This window comes from Ascidia mentula, chromosome 5 (assembly GCF_947561715.1).
Source record: "Ascidia mentula chromosome 5, kaAscMent1.1, whole genome shotgun sequence".
In the NCBI taxonomy this organism is placed as follows: domain Eukaryota; kingdom Metazoa; phylum Chordata; class Ascidiacea; order Phlebobranchia; family Ascidiidae; genus Ascidia; species Ascidia mentula.
Window position 1 is genome coordinate 20,420,977 of NC_138570.1, and position 16,522 is coordinate 20,437,498.

A 16,522-nucleotide genomic window follows, 5' to 3' on the forward strand; every position below is an offset into this window, starting at 1 on the left:
GCAGAAGTTTTTTTGCAAATAAGCTTCAACAAACCTGTATACAGTTGTCCATTTACATGGAATGATATTGAGGTACTTGTCATTGTACCAAGTATAACCGCCTAAAGTGGAAGCATAGATAGTTTTTTCGTATTTAAGAATTAGCTACAAAATTTTGTTGACAAAAAATGCACCATCGGTTTTGTATTAAAATTAATAACCTTTTACAACGGGGTTGAGAGATAAAATATTTAAAAAAAATCACAAATGGCTGACAAACCACGGGCTTCTCTAAAACACGCAATCTACGCAATCTACGCAATCTACGCAATCTACGCAATCTACGCAATCTACGCAATCTGTGCAATCTATACGTTTGCCGTTTGCTTGCCTGAATTATATCTTTTCATAGACCCATTGGAAGTAAACTAAATATCTATAAATCATAGAATTAACGTCTAGCGCCATCTTTCGGCCAACACACGCAATCTTTGTTACTCAGAACCAACGCAATCTGTTCGAAAATGGCGGGGGCATTAATTCAAATGAGCTGTGGCATCGTATTAAGAGGATAGTGAAGATTAAACTGATGCACGACCACGCCAAGCTCTTCAATTGTTTTTTTGATAAATTGTGCTATTATGTGGAAGTGCCTTAAACAAATTATCATCATATAAACGTTTGAAAATTGATTTTAGGCACAGAAGGGTACGTCTATATATTCAAACTCTGACAAGCAATGTGCCAAGTGGTCATAAAGACTAAACACAAAATAAAAGTTTCATACGATGCCACAGCTCATTTGAATTGAATTAATGCGCCCGCCATTTTCGAACAGATTGCGTTGGTTCTGAGCAACGTACATTGCGTGTGTTGGCCGAAAGATGGCGCTAGATCCATGGTTTATAGATATTTAGTTTATTTCCTATGGGCCTATGAAAAGATATAGTTCAGGTAAAAAGTCAGTCTGGGTATAGATTGCGTAGATTGCGTAGATTGCGTAGATTGCGTAGATTGCGTAGATTGCGTGTTTTAGAGAAGCCCACAAACCACAGCAAATCAATACATGGATCCCAGAGTGGAAAGTTTGTTTTTTGCTCAGAGGATTTTGTTTTGGCGATCGTTATTTGCGCAGACGTTTTTTTCATATGTTAATGCATTAGCTCATTAATATTTTGCGGATTATCGGTAAATTTTCACAAAATTATTTGACATTTTTTCCTAAATGATAAATCTTGATAATATAAATTTAAAATTAACGTGAAAACAAAACTTTTGCAAATCAGAAGAAATACACAAAAGCTTTCACAGCATTGGAATTAAATCTCGCTGGCAAACTCTCTGCGACGCTTAGCTTAAAAGTCATCATTCATTTGTTTTCTGAGTTTAAATTTTTTCCTAAAAACGTGACTTGGCACGGAACGGACAGGGGATTTCCCAATGCGTAAAATAATGACGTCAGCTATTTTTTATGATCAGAAATGGTTGGTCTTCAGGGGTCTTTTAACTGACGCCATAAAAAATTAAGGATTTTTGTAAGGCCACAGTTTCATCTGTTTCTTTGCATAATAATATATTTTCCAAACAGAAATATAAATTAAATTTGTGTCCGAAGAGAACCTCCCCTTAAGCGAAACCCTGTGTAGGTTTCAAGTTACGCATCAACTTCTATGTAACGGTTACGACCCACTGAAACTAAACACACCCTGTCTCCTCGCAACCAGCATTCAGTTGCTAAGTGTGTAGTAGTTTGCTGATTCACCGAAGATTTGTAAGGGTTAATATTTGTCACTAAGCTTGTTCTAGCTGACTTTGCGAGCAATCAGTTGAGAAACCGTGAAACTCTGGCTTATTTTGAAGTGGACAGGGGTCTACTTTAATATTGAACAGAGAAAACGATAAGCGGAAACGGTTTGAGTTATAGTAGAAGTTAAAAAGAAACATTGGATTTTATCATTATGATGATACATGCGATCAATCAACTCACCAAAGTTGGAATTTAAGGATGTAATTTAATGGTTCTCAAACTGGTCGTCGCGTTACCTCGGTGCGTTGTTTCGAATATCCAAGGGCGTCGGGTAACTTAAAACCCGGCCTTTCACAATAATCAGTGCGTCACACGTACTGTGCATATCTCCAAATGCGTCGCACTGCAATATGTTCTTTTACTTATTTGTTGCCACACCGGGATTCGAACCCGCGAGATCCTGTGGACGAATCCCGATCGCTGTTTTTGTTTATATTTTGTTTGACTCGGGTGCTTTAACCGATGTAGAAGTTTTATGTCATTCGATGTGCTCTCCAGCGACACCCATCGAATCAGCCACATATATAATGTCATTTCCTTCAATGACGTAGCAGCGGTCGGTTTCGCTTTGCAATTAATTGATTTGGTTGCGCAGCGTTAAATTGAGTTTAAAGCGAAGTTGGTAAATGATGCGTGACGTCAAGTAGCAAATGTTGAGACTCATAGATTTATGTACGGTTGTGAATGCGTACAAAGCTATTGTATTTGAACAAGAATTTGTATGTCAAATTTTATTTGTTACTCACGGAAAAGAAGATAACATTTATGATTAAATCGATAGCAAACAAAACAAGATCTTGCTTTATTTACTTGCGATAAAGTGCACAGCAGTAGTTTAGCGTTGATTAAATTATTCCGGCAATTACTAAGTTATTTATTCCAACATTTAATTTAGTTCATTAGCTAATTAAAAAGCATTGATTTGTTTATCAAATGTAGTATCACCCCATATTGTGCATTGTTGGAATGTGGCTGCAGCGTATATGCAGAGAAACTTATACGCAGCAAAATGATGTAATACATAATATGCCCTGACGTGGCAATAGTGATAACTTATCATATACCGTTATCATGTTAATACATACTGGCACGTTTATGCAAGCATAATTTTTTTGCTTCAACGTACTGAACAATGTTTGGCGATCTTGATGATGACGTAGATCAAGTATGGAATGAGTGGATCGCAAAATACAGTAAGTTTATTCATGGTTTCCACCAAATTGCTTTAATAAGTTTCATTCTTAATTTACATCGATTTAACATTTAGAGTTATGTTGCTGTTATTTCGATGGTTTGCAGATAAACAATATTTAAACGAGGACGAACTTCTTGAAAGAAAAATTATTTGGGAAAGAAGTTTAGCTGAAGTGAAAGAACACAATGAAGATTTCAAGACTGGAAAGTTCACATACAGGATTTCACTGACACAGTTCAGCGATCGGGTAAAAAACAACACATGTCCAAATCAACGCAGTAATGTTTCATACAATGGTGGCTGATCCACCTACACTGCGATACCTGGGCTGCGAAGCCTGTTAGCCTAATGACTTCCTACTAAGTTTGAGTGAACGTTTGTTTAAATACATTTCAACACAGAAAAACGATGAACTCCCATGGATGGACGATCGGAACGTGGCAGAATGTTACAGACCGCCCTTGTTATTCGGAGCATCGAAAATGTGCGAAGAACCTCAAGAAACTGACCCAGATGTTGGCATTGAGGAACCCAACCCTGAAAGTTTTGACTGGAGGGACAAGGGTTGTGTAACACCCGTGCAAGACCAAGGAACTGAGTTACCCGTTTGCTGGATATTCAGTGCAGTAAGCGTTCGTAACAAATGCCTAACTAGTATAGCTACTGTGATTTAAATATGCAGGTAGCAGCCGTTGAATCTCATCACAAGATAAACAACGGAGAATTGGTCAAACTTTCTGAACAACAATTAGTTGATTGTGACAAAAAGGGTGGAGGAACAGGAGATCTGGAATGGGCGTTTGATTACATTAGAAGGAATGGACTCGTTTTTGAACATGAATATCCGTTCATTGGCAAGGTTTGTTCAACGAAAATCCATTTTTAATATTAAACAATAATTGGATCTTTAGTGTGCTTTTTACCTCATAACATACTTCCCATAGACGTCCATTACTAAAGTACCTTGTAGATTGCCAGAGTTATAACGTAACCACCACTAAAGTACTGGTTTCTGTAATTGAGAGTCTTGAAAAGAGATACGTTTAATTGTATCTTCCAGTACTGGTTTGGTTTGAGAAACCAAACATCAAAATCAGCAAAACTTATTAGGTTGAACCATTGTAATCGAAATTTACGAAAAGATCTTCGTAAACAAAAAGTTACATAACATACATCGTGATTTGGTGAAAATATGTGTACGACAATTTGTGCTGTTACATTGGACAGAGAACAACATGCAGAGATGGACCTTGCAGACGTATCGGAATCAAAGGATTCAAGAAAATAAAAGGATGTGAAAAAGAACTTGAAAATGTGGTGGCGAAAGTTGGGCCGGTTGCTGTCAGTTTGGTTGCTTCAAATAAATCCAAATTTCACGCTCACACCAACTATGAAGGTAACTTTTTGAAAACAACTTCAAATATTAAATATCATAGCAGTGTAATGAACTTTCAGATATATTTTATGATCCCGATTGGGAAAAAGGTTTAAATCCAACGAACGAAAACGCATTACGTCACACAGTGTTGGTCGTTGGTTATGGAAAAGAGAGCAAACCACGTGGAGAAGACAAGTACTGGATTATCAAGAACAGGTATGCCATCATATTTTTGTGTAAACGCCATGAAGACAACATGTTATAAACCATTAGTTACCAATGTGGAACAAAACCAAACTATAACAAATCAGCGAAGTGTTTATCGTTTTTATCGTGTACAATTATACCTTAAATAAGATATATCCTTGTTGGTAAAGTCTTTAAAAACTTCTTAAAAATACTTTCTTCTCAAATTGACAATATTTGCTCAGTTGGGGAGTTGGTGACGATGATTCGGGTTTCAAGAAAATTGCCAAAGATCGAGACAACAATTGTTTTGTTTCTGGACAAGCAATCTATCCTGTTGGCGTGGGTTGCTACTCACCAGAGGAAAGCTAGACCACAGTGAAAAATTGTCAATGTGCCAAGAAGAATAAAAACGTAACAAGGACTCGCATATTTTGACTAAAATAGTAAAATAGTTTTCTCCGATCACACTTGAAAGGCCCGTAACGTAACTACGTAGCAACCAGGATAACGTTGCCATGTAATTTGCTGGTCATTTGTTAGTTGGTCGTCTCCATGGCGCCGGTTTTCCTGTGTAAAGTTTAACCCTGTTTCCAGTAACTGATCGTCTTCTGTTAAATGCTTGCTGTGAACAATACTTTTTTCAGAACCCCTACATCGTCACACCTCTCTGTAGTATATAAAGTGTGCTTTTATCAGTCTCAGCCTTTACTACTTAACCTAATAGTCTCCGCTTTATGTGTTAACTCTGTATGCTTACATACCGATAGTGTATTTGTTAATGCGTGTGTCTAATTATTTGACTAACTTTGTATCAACGTAGTTTTAATGAAGTAATAAAGATGTATTTAGTGTAATTCTCTGCATCAGGTTTTCGATTAAAGTCAGGTTAGGGGACAACATAAGCCCCCACGTGCGATTTTATGTCAAATGTTCTAAACAAATAGGATTTCCCAATCAAATGCTACTCAAGTTATATTAGATTTATGTATCGCAAAATTGGAGAACAAATTAGAAATAAAAAATGCAGCGGTTGAAGAATGCAATACATCATAACGCAATTAAAAATTTGGGTAAATTCAATATTATCAAGTGTCCATAAAACTAATATCAAAGGAACAAAAATCCATGTTTAATATTGACATCCTTGAACCCAGAATAATAGTTGAATGTGTCTAATATCTGAATGTAAACGAAGAATAGGAAACATTGCAAACGAATGTCGTTTTGCGAACGCTTTTCAACAACATGTGTGTAAAAAATGTGTAACTTTAATAATGACAAATTTATTGCAAAAATAACCTTGATACAAAGAGTTCTGTTTAATCTTACCCTCCTGGTATTAAATGCTTAACTCAAGGTATTGACCTGAATGTGGAGTTGTTCTGTCATTAAAAATTACCTGTTTGTGTTACTTTTGTTGGTTGTGCTGCAAGCGACGATTTAGAATAAAATTGCTCTTGCAAGTAAAACGTTTGCACATCACCTCTGTTGCGATGTCTGCTCATATCATAGAATGTGTGAAACATTAAATATTCTGTGCATGGATGCGCGTTGAAATCACCTCATGTTTATTCACATATTCATGATGTCATGCAGTACCTGGTACAAGATTAGTGCTTGGCGGTGCGTGTCCCGACTGCTGAAAGTAGCAACAACTTCGCCTCATGTGGTTGGGAAGTTACCTGCTGCGTGTTTAGTGGTAATGCAGTTTTTCTATAAAGCCGGGAGTCTTGCAGCTGTTTGTCCGTATTCAGTTGCCTGGGACAGGAAGGTGTCGAGGGACAGGTAAAGAAAAGTGTTAAGAAATAATACGAGATAACCAAAATTCGCCTGTTGGCATCCTCAGTTTCTGTCTTATTCAAATTGAAATGTTTCCACTCCTTTTGGAGTTTCAGGAATATAACAGAGATATTGTAAGTTCACAATTGTTAATGCGAATACAAAGCAAAGACGTGAGCAGAAGAATGTGATAAAAATAATGTAGTGTTGATATTAGTCACAAGAGTAAGTTTTGTAGCTGTTTCAATACATGTTTGTGTGTAGTTCGATGGAACGGTTAATGAAACACTTCTTTTCTAAAATAGGTCATGCTTTACCATTGCATCGACATTTTCACATGATTGTTTGTATCGTTGTCATAGCACCGAAAGCGTGGGTGTGGCGCACCTAGTGGCCATAATTGAAAGTTAATTATTACGAAGTTTTACAATTGGTTTCCATTCTTTGTAACTTCATATGTGGAATTTATTGCAACAAGTTGATTTTTAAGATTCTCCCATCAATCATTTGTCGAAGTTGAGTGGTTTTGTGTTCAGAATAAGTTTCTGAGTAAAGTTGAAAATATCAATCAAGCCCAACAGCTCAAAGATGTTTAATATCAGATAAATATATTTCGCCTACAGAGGCATCATCAGTTTCTGTGACTGCAGAGTATGTAAATCAGAAGCAACGTAACCATTTAAGTTAACACAAGGTTTATAACTTCTATTACAATAACTTCTATTCTCTTCAGTTGTTGATGTTAGGAAAACATTTGAAATGGAAATTATTTTCCTCTTATGTTTGTTTCGGCAAGTTGCACGTCATGCTTGTGATGATTGGCAAACTCTAAGAGGGTTCCCCATCCTATGCAAACCAGGACCTTATAGTGGACAGAGTACTGATTTCCTCATCTTATACTTTTGTCCAAAATTTTTGAGAGCTTTATCCACTGGAAATAATGGGGGAATTGCTGCAATACATTTGTCCTCCAGCACAATCTTCAACAACATTTGTTGGGTGAAAATACTCGCTCTGTAGTTCTACTAAACCAACTTTAACTTTGAGTTGTGGGAGATCTTGTGCTTACGTGAACCAAACTTATCACAACATGTTTATAAATATTCCTGTTCGCAACTGCAAGATATAAAAATAATTAGCGTGACGATAAATTCTAACGTTATTTTTGCGGATCGAATATTCTACTTTAACATTTGTGGCATTTTTTAATTATCTGTATAATTTATTCAGGTGTCAGTGGTTGAATTCTTTTCTGATAATGATAATAAAGCAACCTGAAAGCGAACCATAGAAATAACTGATTAATGCGTTTAGAGGGCAAATACCGGTATGTGGAACAGGGAAATTCCTATTTTTCATACTAATTATTTGTATGTTTTGTTATATTGTAGGTTTTCGACGGACGAGAACCCACTGAGAGCATCTTAGTAGGAGAGTTTACTGGTAATGGAAGTGCAACAGGAATTGTGAAATCAGATACAGGTTACATGCTTTTATATTGTTGGAGGTTGAAAGGCCTTTCTTCTCCTCTTTCTCCCAACTTTGCATTCATGGAAGGTAAGAAACGTAAAACCAAACAATGTAAGAAACAAGCAGGAAATGTATTTGAATATCATAAATCGATTAAAGTTAAGATGCAACGGCATTCTTTAGTTTTCGTTATCAAATGTTGAACATCGGTTTTGTGGACGCATATTAAACAGCGCTAAACGGTCAAGCTTCACTGAACCTTCACAGTTTTGATATAATAAGAAGTTTCCCAGACAAAAAAAAATTTGTATTTTTTCTGAATTTTTGAAAGAATTGTTTAATGAATCACTCAACGACTTTAGCAATTTTCGGTGTTTGTCCTGATGAAGTTCGATTGCATAACGACCGAAATGTCGACCAAGCAAATTATTATTTTTCATAAGAGCTCATGAGGTTTTACAACATTATGCCTGGCAGCGTTATTTAAAAACAATTGAACCCTTTGAGATTTAAACGTTTTATATATTTTTTTTGTGGAAACTAAAGTTCGAATTAGTTTGATGTGAAAATAATTCTAAAGCTGGTGATAAAAAATCGCGTTGAAGAAAGTTCGATTGAAACTTAAACTCTCGGTAAGGCATCGATGGATTCAGATGATGTCAAGATTGCAATAAATCTAACATGCTTGACATACAGTGAACACAAAAACTTTTGAAAAACAATTAGTTTTGTAACCGAGCTGGTGGAAAAACATCTGCGAAACAAATATCCACACAAAATGTGTTAAAATGATAAATATTTGGTTAACTTGGAATCTGAGCTGAACTGCATTGAAACCACTTTCATATAAAGTCCGGGCTAGACTCGAAAACGTTTGACCTTCAGCATTCCAGGCATCCTCCGTCCTTTTTGCTAAGCTGATATAACTCTCCGGTCTGAACCTGTATAGTGGATTAAGCTACACTTATGCGTCAGGTCACAACGCGTCAGACTAGCTTCACATATGTGCAGGTGACCACCACCATACAGCGCAGTTCATATCACAAACATATATTTTTACTACACCGGGATTCGAACCCAGGATATCCAAAGCACCACGATCAGATTTAAGCATACTTTTGTATTTGTGAATACATTTTTAACGAAGGTGACAACAAGTGTTTGATTCAGTTTCCAATACGACACCAACTTATTTGCCAGCATTAATCTTTTTCCATCGAATATTAAAGATTCGGTCAAATACTGAAACTAAGTCGAATAAAGTGGACTTGCTCTGATTCGGCCAACTTTCAGTTTAATTTAATTTCTACAAACTCATGCAAGTACGTAAAATACGAAATGTTGTTTAGTTAACAAACAATCTTGTGATTCGGAGTTGAACGTGGACGATCTTCCAACAACTCTTGTTCTTCCAATTTCGAGCTATGGATTCTTGTTACAATACATAGCTTGTAATTATACTGTGACAAGTCCAGTGAGATGTAATTTCACAATATCTGCTTCCTCTGTTAGCATTACGTTTGGTCGCAATGGATATAAAGACGGACTCTATGTAAGCTGCATTCTGAAAGTTTTCGTGACTGCCATTATAGAGACGTTGTTGTTATATTTGATTTGAAAACAAACTAAGTTCATATGACCTACTGTACCTTGTTGTTGAATAGATTTTATCCGATGATCCTTCACATCCTGGGGTAATTGTTGGCGGGGATCAAATTATTAAACTTCAAGCCCGAAGAATTAATATTCAAATATTCGTTTATCGACCATTCACTCCTCCTCCTTCAATCAGCATCAGCTCAGGTTTGTATTAAACCAAGTTCGAGAATAATGTGTGGCAGAAGTAATGAAGTGGGTTGAACAAGTTGAGCAACCGATCATATAAAGAGACTTAAACACAAACCGATTACATAATTTAAAAATGCGGACACTGTGTAGTGCACAATGCTTAGTGTGTGTGGATGACGTAGTTATTATGTGTCTGACTTATGGAATTTTCAAACAAATATTTTTCATACAAGTTTGTGTTTAATTAAACCCTGTTCTCACGGGGAGAGTTATGTGTCACCATTAGCACTTCCACTACATGGCTTTGCCTATGATATTACGCACTTCTTGTATTTACAAGCTTTTGCTTGACATTTCGATGCAAAGCTAACTATGTGATGGTCAGCTGCTTTCATTTTTAAAACTTCCAGTAATTAATGTAAACATAATAGTCAGAAAGATTAACTGAGAATATAAATTGAGACGAAATAAGGTTTATTGACCCAGAAATATTTTTGCACTAAAATCAAAGTAGTTTAAAACAGGAAAAGTGAAACTAGAATATTATTTTATATTCAGATTGCAAGATGTATAACGAAAAGGAATGCAACACAAATTCTATCAAGTTAAAGTAAGACTTAAAATTTCTAGAAATTGCTAGAGGAATAAATATTTTTTTCATGAATTTGTTACTTTGAATTCATCCAAACTAAACCAAAACAATGATATAATATTTCTTTGTTTTAGTTATAAGTTTTGTTGCTTAAATGAAATTTGTTTTGATAAAACTTCAGTTAATCTAAAATAATAAACAAGTTATGATGAGTAATCACAATCTCATTCAGATGTCGGTCATCCGAACTTTTCTAACTGATTATAAATATAAACGACATCTTACACATCTATTATTTTCTTGTATTGCTTTTTTATAGGTTATAAATTAGCGACACATTTTACAACATCAAGTTCACCAGTCTCATGGTTATTTAAACAACTTTTATTCCAGTGTCAGTTCCCATGGGTTAAGAGCATTGGAAGCAAGTGGAAAAGATATTTTGTATATTTCAAATCGTCCCATGACAAGTCTTGATTGTCTCCCTGGAAGTTGTAAAGCTGCAGCGAAAAATCCTGTTTTCCAATTTGAACTGGACGCGTGTTTTTCAACTCTGGAGGTATTTGTATTTAGTGAAGAAATATTATCCGATGTACATCTGAATTTATTGAATCTGGCAGTAACTAAACTGGTCCGCAATACAGTTAATAATAATGTGGTTATTACATACAATTTGTGGGGTTGTTCAGTAGCAGAAAACAAACTACTGTCGCCTCCCTTAGAGCGGGCCTCGCACCCAACGGGGCTGACTGAGTCTCGATGGCAATTCGGCCTCGTAGGCAACTTGCCTTCTCTATCTCAAGGTTACTGTTGGAGTTAAATAACTCCTTTACACAAGTCTGTGCGTCTTCTAAGTAGTCTAACTCCCGACTAAACACATACATCCACCAAGCTTCAAACCAGTCCAAAGGTGTTCATAAATCCGTTTATTGTCGATAATCCAGTAAAGTAATACAGCACACAGCACAGAAGTTTCTTTGACTTTGTTTATGATTTCAGTTATATATATGGCTTTATGGCCTAAATGTCGTGGTTTATGACACAAGTGTAATGTCGCTGCCTCTGCAGGCTAGCATTTTTTCACATGCTACTGACGCCGCTTTGTTGGACATCACAACATGGGCATTCGTTGAACGCGTGATTACAATGACTTTGGTTTTAACTCCCGGCTTGGTTTTAACATAAATTAGCTGTAAGTTTTAGGGCCTTTTTTCTTTGTAAACATGTGTTGTGCAGCGACACTACTGATGCAACCTGAGTCAATAGATAAGTTTCGTGTAAGAGGTGATTTCCATTAACTTAACTTACTTTGCACGTTAATGACGTCATCGTCGTTAGAATTGTTGACCTATTTTCAAAGCGATAATATTTGACTCCACTCACAACTTAAAGACGTCACTCATGTTATGAAAAGTTAAAATGATAAGCAGCGTAATATGTGAGTGCACGTATGATAAGTTGCGATTTTCTTGATATTTGCTCTGAATTACTTTCGAAGAAAAGCAAAATCAACCTAAGTTTTGTAAACGAACTTAGCAATTAGGCATATTAATCTTGAATAAGACAAAGCATGTCATAAACCTTTAAAAAACATATAACAATTTTCATTATCGACCAACTGATCAGAGCATAATCTTCATTATTAATTATTCCAACAAAAATATACTTTACATGTTTTTTCGAAGAAATCCCAAGGCAACGTAAGCATCATGTACCAAGTTCGCAATTACAAATTTACCACTCAAGTTGTGAGACGGACATCTTACAATCCACACTTGGAAATATCTTGCTTTATTTCGGAAATATTAAACAGAGATATCAAAACTGCTTCTAGAGCAATGTCAACTAAACTGTACGCATTGTAATTTAATTACTTTTTTAATTTGGTGACATTTATGCTTTTGTTGAAACTTAACAGGAAAGAAAGTTATCTGACTTCACATCGTAGTGTCGGGAATATTACGATCAGATTTGAGTTGTTTAGTGACGAGCAAATGAAAAATCCACTCAGATCAAATTCAATCGTCCAAGTTCCAAACTTCGTTTACGCTAAGGTTGATTCGGCCAGTGGAAGTGGAAAGTTTCACACATCTCTAAGGGTATGTTTGTTCAATAATAATTTGAAATAAATATGTATCAGTGCATTATTAAGGCTCTGCTGGTCATAAGTTAAGTCTTAGAAGTGTGGCCTGAAATACACATATATGCGTTCACACACGGTAAAAATTTTATGCTAAATAAATAAATTCAATGTGATTAGTAAATCAAATCTGGATCAAAAAAACCAAAGGCCCCTGGCAGGCTGTCGATCGCACACCGTATCAATAATAATGTATTAAAATCCAAACACAGCGATCTTCAGACAGCTCAGATCGATTTATTTAGAGAAAAATATATTTCGCCTAAAACGGCATCATCAGTTTCTCCATTTACCAAAACTTATTCAAATAGATGTATATTACTCTATTTGAATAAGTTTTGGTAAATGGAGAAACTGATGATGCCGTTTTAGGCGAAATATATTTTTCTCTAGATAAATCGATCTGATCTGTCTGAAGATCGCTGTGTTTGGATTTTAATACATTATAAATAAATTCATTGATGAATTTCTCGAAGTCAAGTTTGTGAATAAATTAACTTTTAATACAAAAACTTTGTTGATCATTCTACTCCTTTATTACTAAACTTACGACATAAGTTATGTAGGTGGACTGGATTATTGGCTGGACCTAAATGCGCTCGTTGTTGTTGGCTGACAAAGCGTTGTTTATTTATGTATGGTTTCTATTAGATATATTAGGAATTTTTTTCATATGATTTGTGCAAGGATTTTATGTTTAGCCACTGTTTTAATCAAACTCTGTTTGTCAGTTAAAATCGTGCTGGGTCAGCAACATGGATTCTGATGAAGGAGGTTTGAAATATGAACTCATCACAGAAAGGTAAAAATGTCGCTGAAACAAAACCTTCTAAATACATTCCTGTCAATTATGTTCAAGTGAAAGTGATTTAAGAATTGCAGAAAACATAAGCATGCAATTTCACATATTTCCAACCTTACACACTATTTCTCATTTAAATTCAGTGTTTGTTTTAGTTCTATTTCATGCCACAATATTTTTTTTTTTTTTTTTTTTTTTTTTTTTTTATTCGGATGAGCACAAGGCCACCACGAATATCACACTACAAGTAGGAATGGAAAAAGACGAATAAAAAGGGTACAAAAGGAAAAAAGATTTTGTAGACGACATGTATTACACAATAATAGAAATAGAAAAGTTTGGAGGAGAGAGAGGAAAAAGTGCGGGAAAGGGACAGTTACGTTAACAATGACGCTAATGGAGTGCATAAGAATACAAAAAAAGGAGGCACGTGCAAAAATACACACAAAAAATAATACTTGTAACAACACATCGGGGGGGTGGAGAGAAGGTTACCAGTTTTGGGTGATGAAAGTTTTTTACGTCGGCCAGGACGCCTTCGAGAGAGGGGTTTTCCCTGTAACGCTGTAAAGTGAGTCTTAGAGATATAGATGTTTTAAAGGATCGGATGAGGTGTGTGGGGATGTTATTCAAAGGGCGGGGGTCGTGTTTAATGCGATTACGGGTTTTCCAAATGATGTGGGTTAAGGAGGAGTTTAAAAGGGCTGTTAGAGTCGACGCGTAAGGGGTATCGTGTTGGGGGAGTTTTGGGAAATTAAGGTGTAAAGGGGTGTCGAAGTAGGGAATGGTGGTATTTAGCAAGGAGTTAAGGTTTTTTTTAACGAGGTTTAGAAGGGGTTGAATTGTGGGGCAGTTGTGGAAAAGATGTGAAAAGGTTTCGGATGGGTAAGTGCAGAGGTAACAGTGAGGATTTTTGTCGAGTGGAAGAAAGGTTTGTTGGCATTTGAGGGGGAGAATTTTGTAGGTGAGGCGGTAATTGAATGTTTTAAGATAATTGGGGAAAATAGGGTTATGAATTTGGGTCCAGTCTGTCAGGTTATGGGGGTTTGGGGAGGTATTTGTCAATCTGGTGTTGAGGGGTTTTAATTTAGGGCAAAGAAGTTCCTGTTCTGTGGGGTTTATGGAGGTTATTAAAGTGTATAGGTACTGATAGTGAGGGGAGGGTGTTGCTGCGTGAGGTAGAAAATTTCGTGTCCGGAGGTCGAATAATTGAGAAATTTGGAGTCCAAGGTTATATTCGAAAAAGGAAAGTTGCGGTGTAGTTGGGGTGTCAAGGATACGATGTTTATAATATTTTTTGAAGGAAGAAAGCAAAAGAAGGTCGGAATAGAGGGGGATGTTGGCCGCGCCGTAACCTCCGAGGTCACGGCGGGCTGCCAGAGTGTTGATGGGCAAGGTAGGGTTGTTTGGGCCTACAACAAAGTTCACCACGATGCCGTCGACCCACTCGCGTTGCCGGGATGGTAGGGGGTAGGTGTTGGCCATATAAGAGATTTTGGGGAGGAGCATTGTTTTGGAAAGGATGCATTTCGAATCGAAAGTTAGAAAGGGGTTGCTTATAGAGTTGGCGCGGGTTTGTAAAGAGGAAATTTTTGTGTGCCATGCCGTTGTTATAGCTGAGGGTGCGCCGATGGGTGTTTTTAAAGGATTTATTGAGTTAAGGTTCCAATTAATATGATTCAAAAGGGGTTCGTCGGTAAGAGGTTGGAGGATGGCAATTGCTTCGGTTTTGGTGGGGTTTAGTTTAAGACCAGATAATTTACTAAATTTATCAATTAATGCCAGGGATTGGATGAGGGATTGCCGATGCGCCACCACTAGGGTGACGTCATCGGCGTAAGCAATTGCCTTGGGTGTATTTCGGCATGGCACAGGGGTAGACATGATAGCGGGGGTGTTTTGGATGGCAACGAGAAGTGGGTCTAAGGCAGGGGTGCACAACCTTTTTACTATTGCCGGCCGCAACACACACACTACTGTGTGCTAACGGCCGCCACTGAATATACTGCTTTTTCAACGATATACCCCTGATAATTACGACAAGTTGACGTGAGCAATATAAGAAAGGAATGGAAATGATTCAATACCTGAAAAATGTGCACTATTTATTATTTACATTTGCCAAATTACGTATGTTACAATGTAATGAAATGTCGAATTATTCAATGACTGCCTTGTTCTTGCACGCTAGGTTCACGTCTCCATCATAAAATAATTCACTTCCCATTTGGGATTAAACGCCCTTTTCTCTTGTTTTAACAACCTTTTACGTTTCAGCGACATGACTGAGCGATTCCACTGTTTAGCTTTTCGACAACTGTACATGCGTACATAACAATTCACCGATATACTATTGATGTTTTATGACGTCACCATTTTGATATAAATGTGCACGGCCGCAAAAAATAGCGTCCGCGGCCGCATGCGGCCGTACGGCCGCAGGTTGTGCACCGCTGTACTAAACGAAAAACAGATTGAGTAATCTTCAAAAACACGTAAGCAGCTAAGTTAGCGAAAGGTCCAGTGTGTATTGGTGCGTTCGTATATTAAGTTTTACACATAAACTACTAACAGGGTTATCGATCCACAGTCTACAGGGGCAGTCATCAGTAATTCAGTTTGTTACTTTTTTTTTTGCTATTCTTTGGTTGTACAAATATTCCAGTCTGTTGTCTAGTCTGTATCATAAATATCTTTTGTTGTAGGAAAATGGTGGATGTTCAGATTTCTGCAACGATGAACTTGGAGTTGTCCAATGTTCTTGTTTTAAAGGCCGCTATCTCGGGAATGACGAAAAAACTTGCATTGGTGAGAACTTGGCAACAAAAACACTTTCTCTAAAGTTTGAATTATTCCCACGCACCGTGGCCCAAATGCTTACGTATATTTCGGGCACATTCATACTTTTCGGCAATATATCTTTCGCTATTTGAATATCGTCTGATCCGATTTTAAGCTGCAATTTTTGAGGAACAAAATTACCTTTCCAAGTCCAAAGAACAACAAAAGAGAGTTTCACATCTTATCTTCAAAAATAATTGAAGTTGTCTGACTTAAAAATTTTAAAACGTTTGCTGATGAAAATTCTATAAATCATGACAACCAATCACCAAATAAACAATACTGGTATTTCTTTTTCCATACCATGTAACTATATGTCCCAATAACTCTATCTTACCTTAATATATTTGTGTGTGCAGAGGTGGAAAAAGCATTGGAATCAGAAGGTGTCCAGGATATGAAAGGTGTTTACATAGCAGTTGGATTCATCGTCCTTCTGCTTATTATTGTGCTTGGGTTGGTTGCTTGGTTTATGAGACGTCGTTTCAACAAGGATGTTTAATGTGATAACTGAAGACATAAGTGCATCCTGCGTGTAACTAACTGATTGATTTAATTAACA

The 16,522-nt window shown here is 36.7% G+C and overlaps 1 protein-coding gene across 1 annotated transcript; it reads left to right on the forward strand.

Moving 5' to 3' along the window:
• Nucleotides 1–2,918: 2,918 nt before the first annotated feature.
• On the forward strand, nucleotides 2,919–16,462 carry LOC145903190 (uncharacterized). Its single transcript, XM_082991260.1, has 17 exons — nucleotides 2,919–2,979; nucleotides 3,086–3,228; nucleotides 3,383–3,607; nucleotides 3,664–3,840; nucleotides 4,209–4,377; nucleotides 4,437–4,575; nucleotides 7,197–7,326; nucleotides 7,719–7,884; nucleotides 9,147–9,349; nucleotides 9,462–9,600; nucleotides 10,144–10,195; nucleotides 10,571–10,736; nucleotides 11,863–12,029; nucleotides 12,096–12,276; nucleotides 13,049–13,119; nucleotides 15,825–15,927; nucleotides 16,322–16,462. The coding sequence occupies exons 1-17, from the start codon at nucleotides 2,919–2,921 to the stop codon at nucleotides 16,460–16,462; spliced, it is 2,433 nt and encodes an 810-aa protein (XP_082847386.1).
• The last annotated feature ends 60 nt before the right edge of the window (nucleotides 16,463–16,522 follow it).

Excerpts from the sequence above, each read along its gene's own strand:
- LOC145903190 (XM_082991260.1), top strand. The coding sequence starts at position 2,919 with ATGTTTGGCGATCTTGATGATGACGTAGATCAAGTATGGAATGAGTGG. Across the intron at positions 3,608-3,663 it reads TTTGCTGGATATTCAGTGCA|GTAGCAGCCGTTGAATCTCA; the intron begins GTAAGCGTTCGT and ends TTAAATATGCAG. Across the intron at positions 4,378-4,436 it reads CGCTCACACCAACTATGAAG|ATATATTTTATGATCCCGAT; the intron begins GTAACTTTTTGA and ends ATGAACTTTCAG.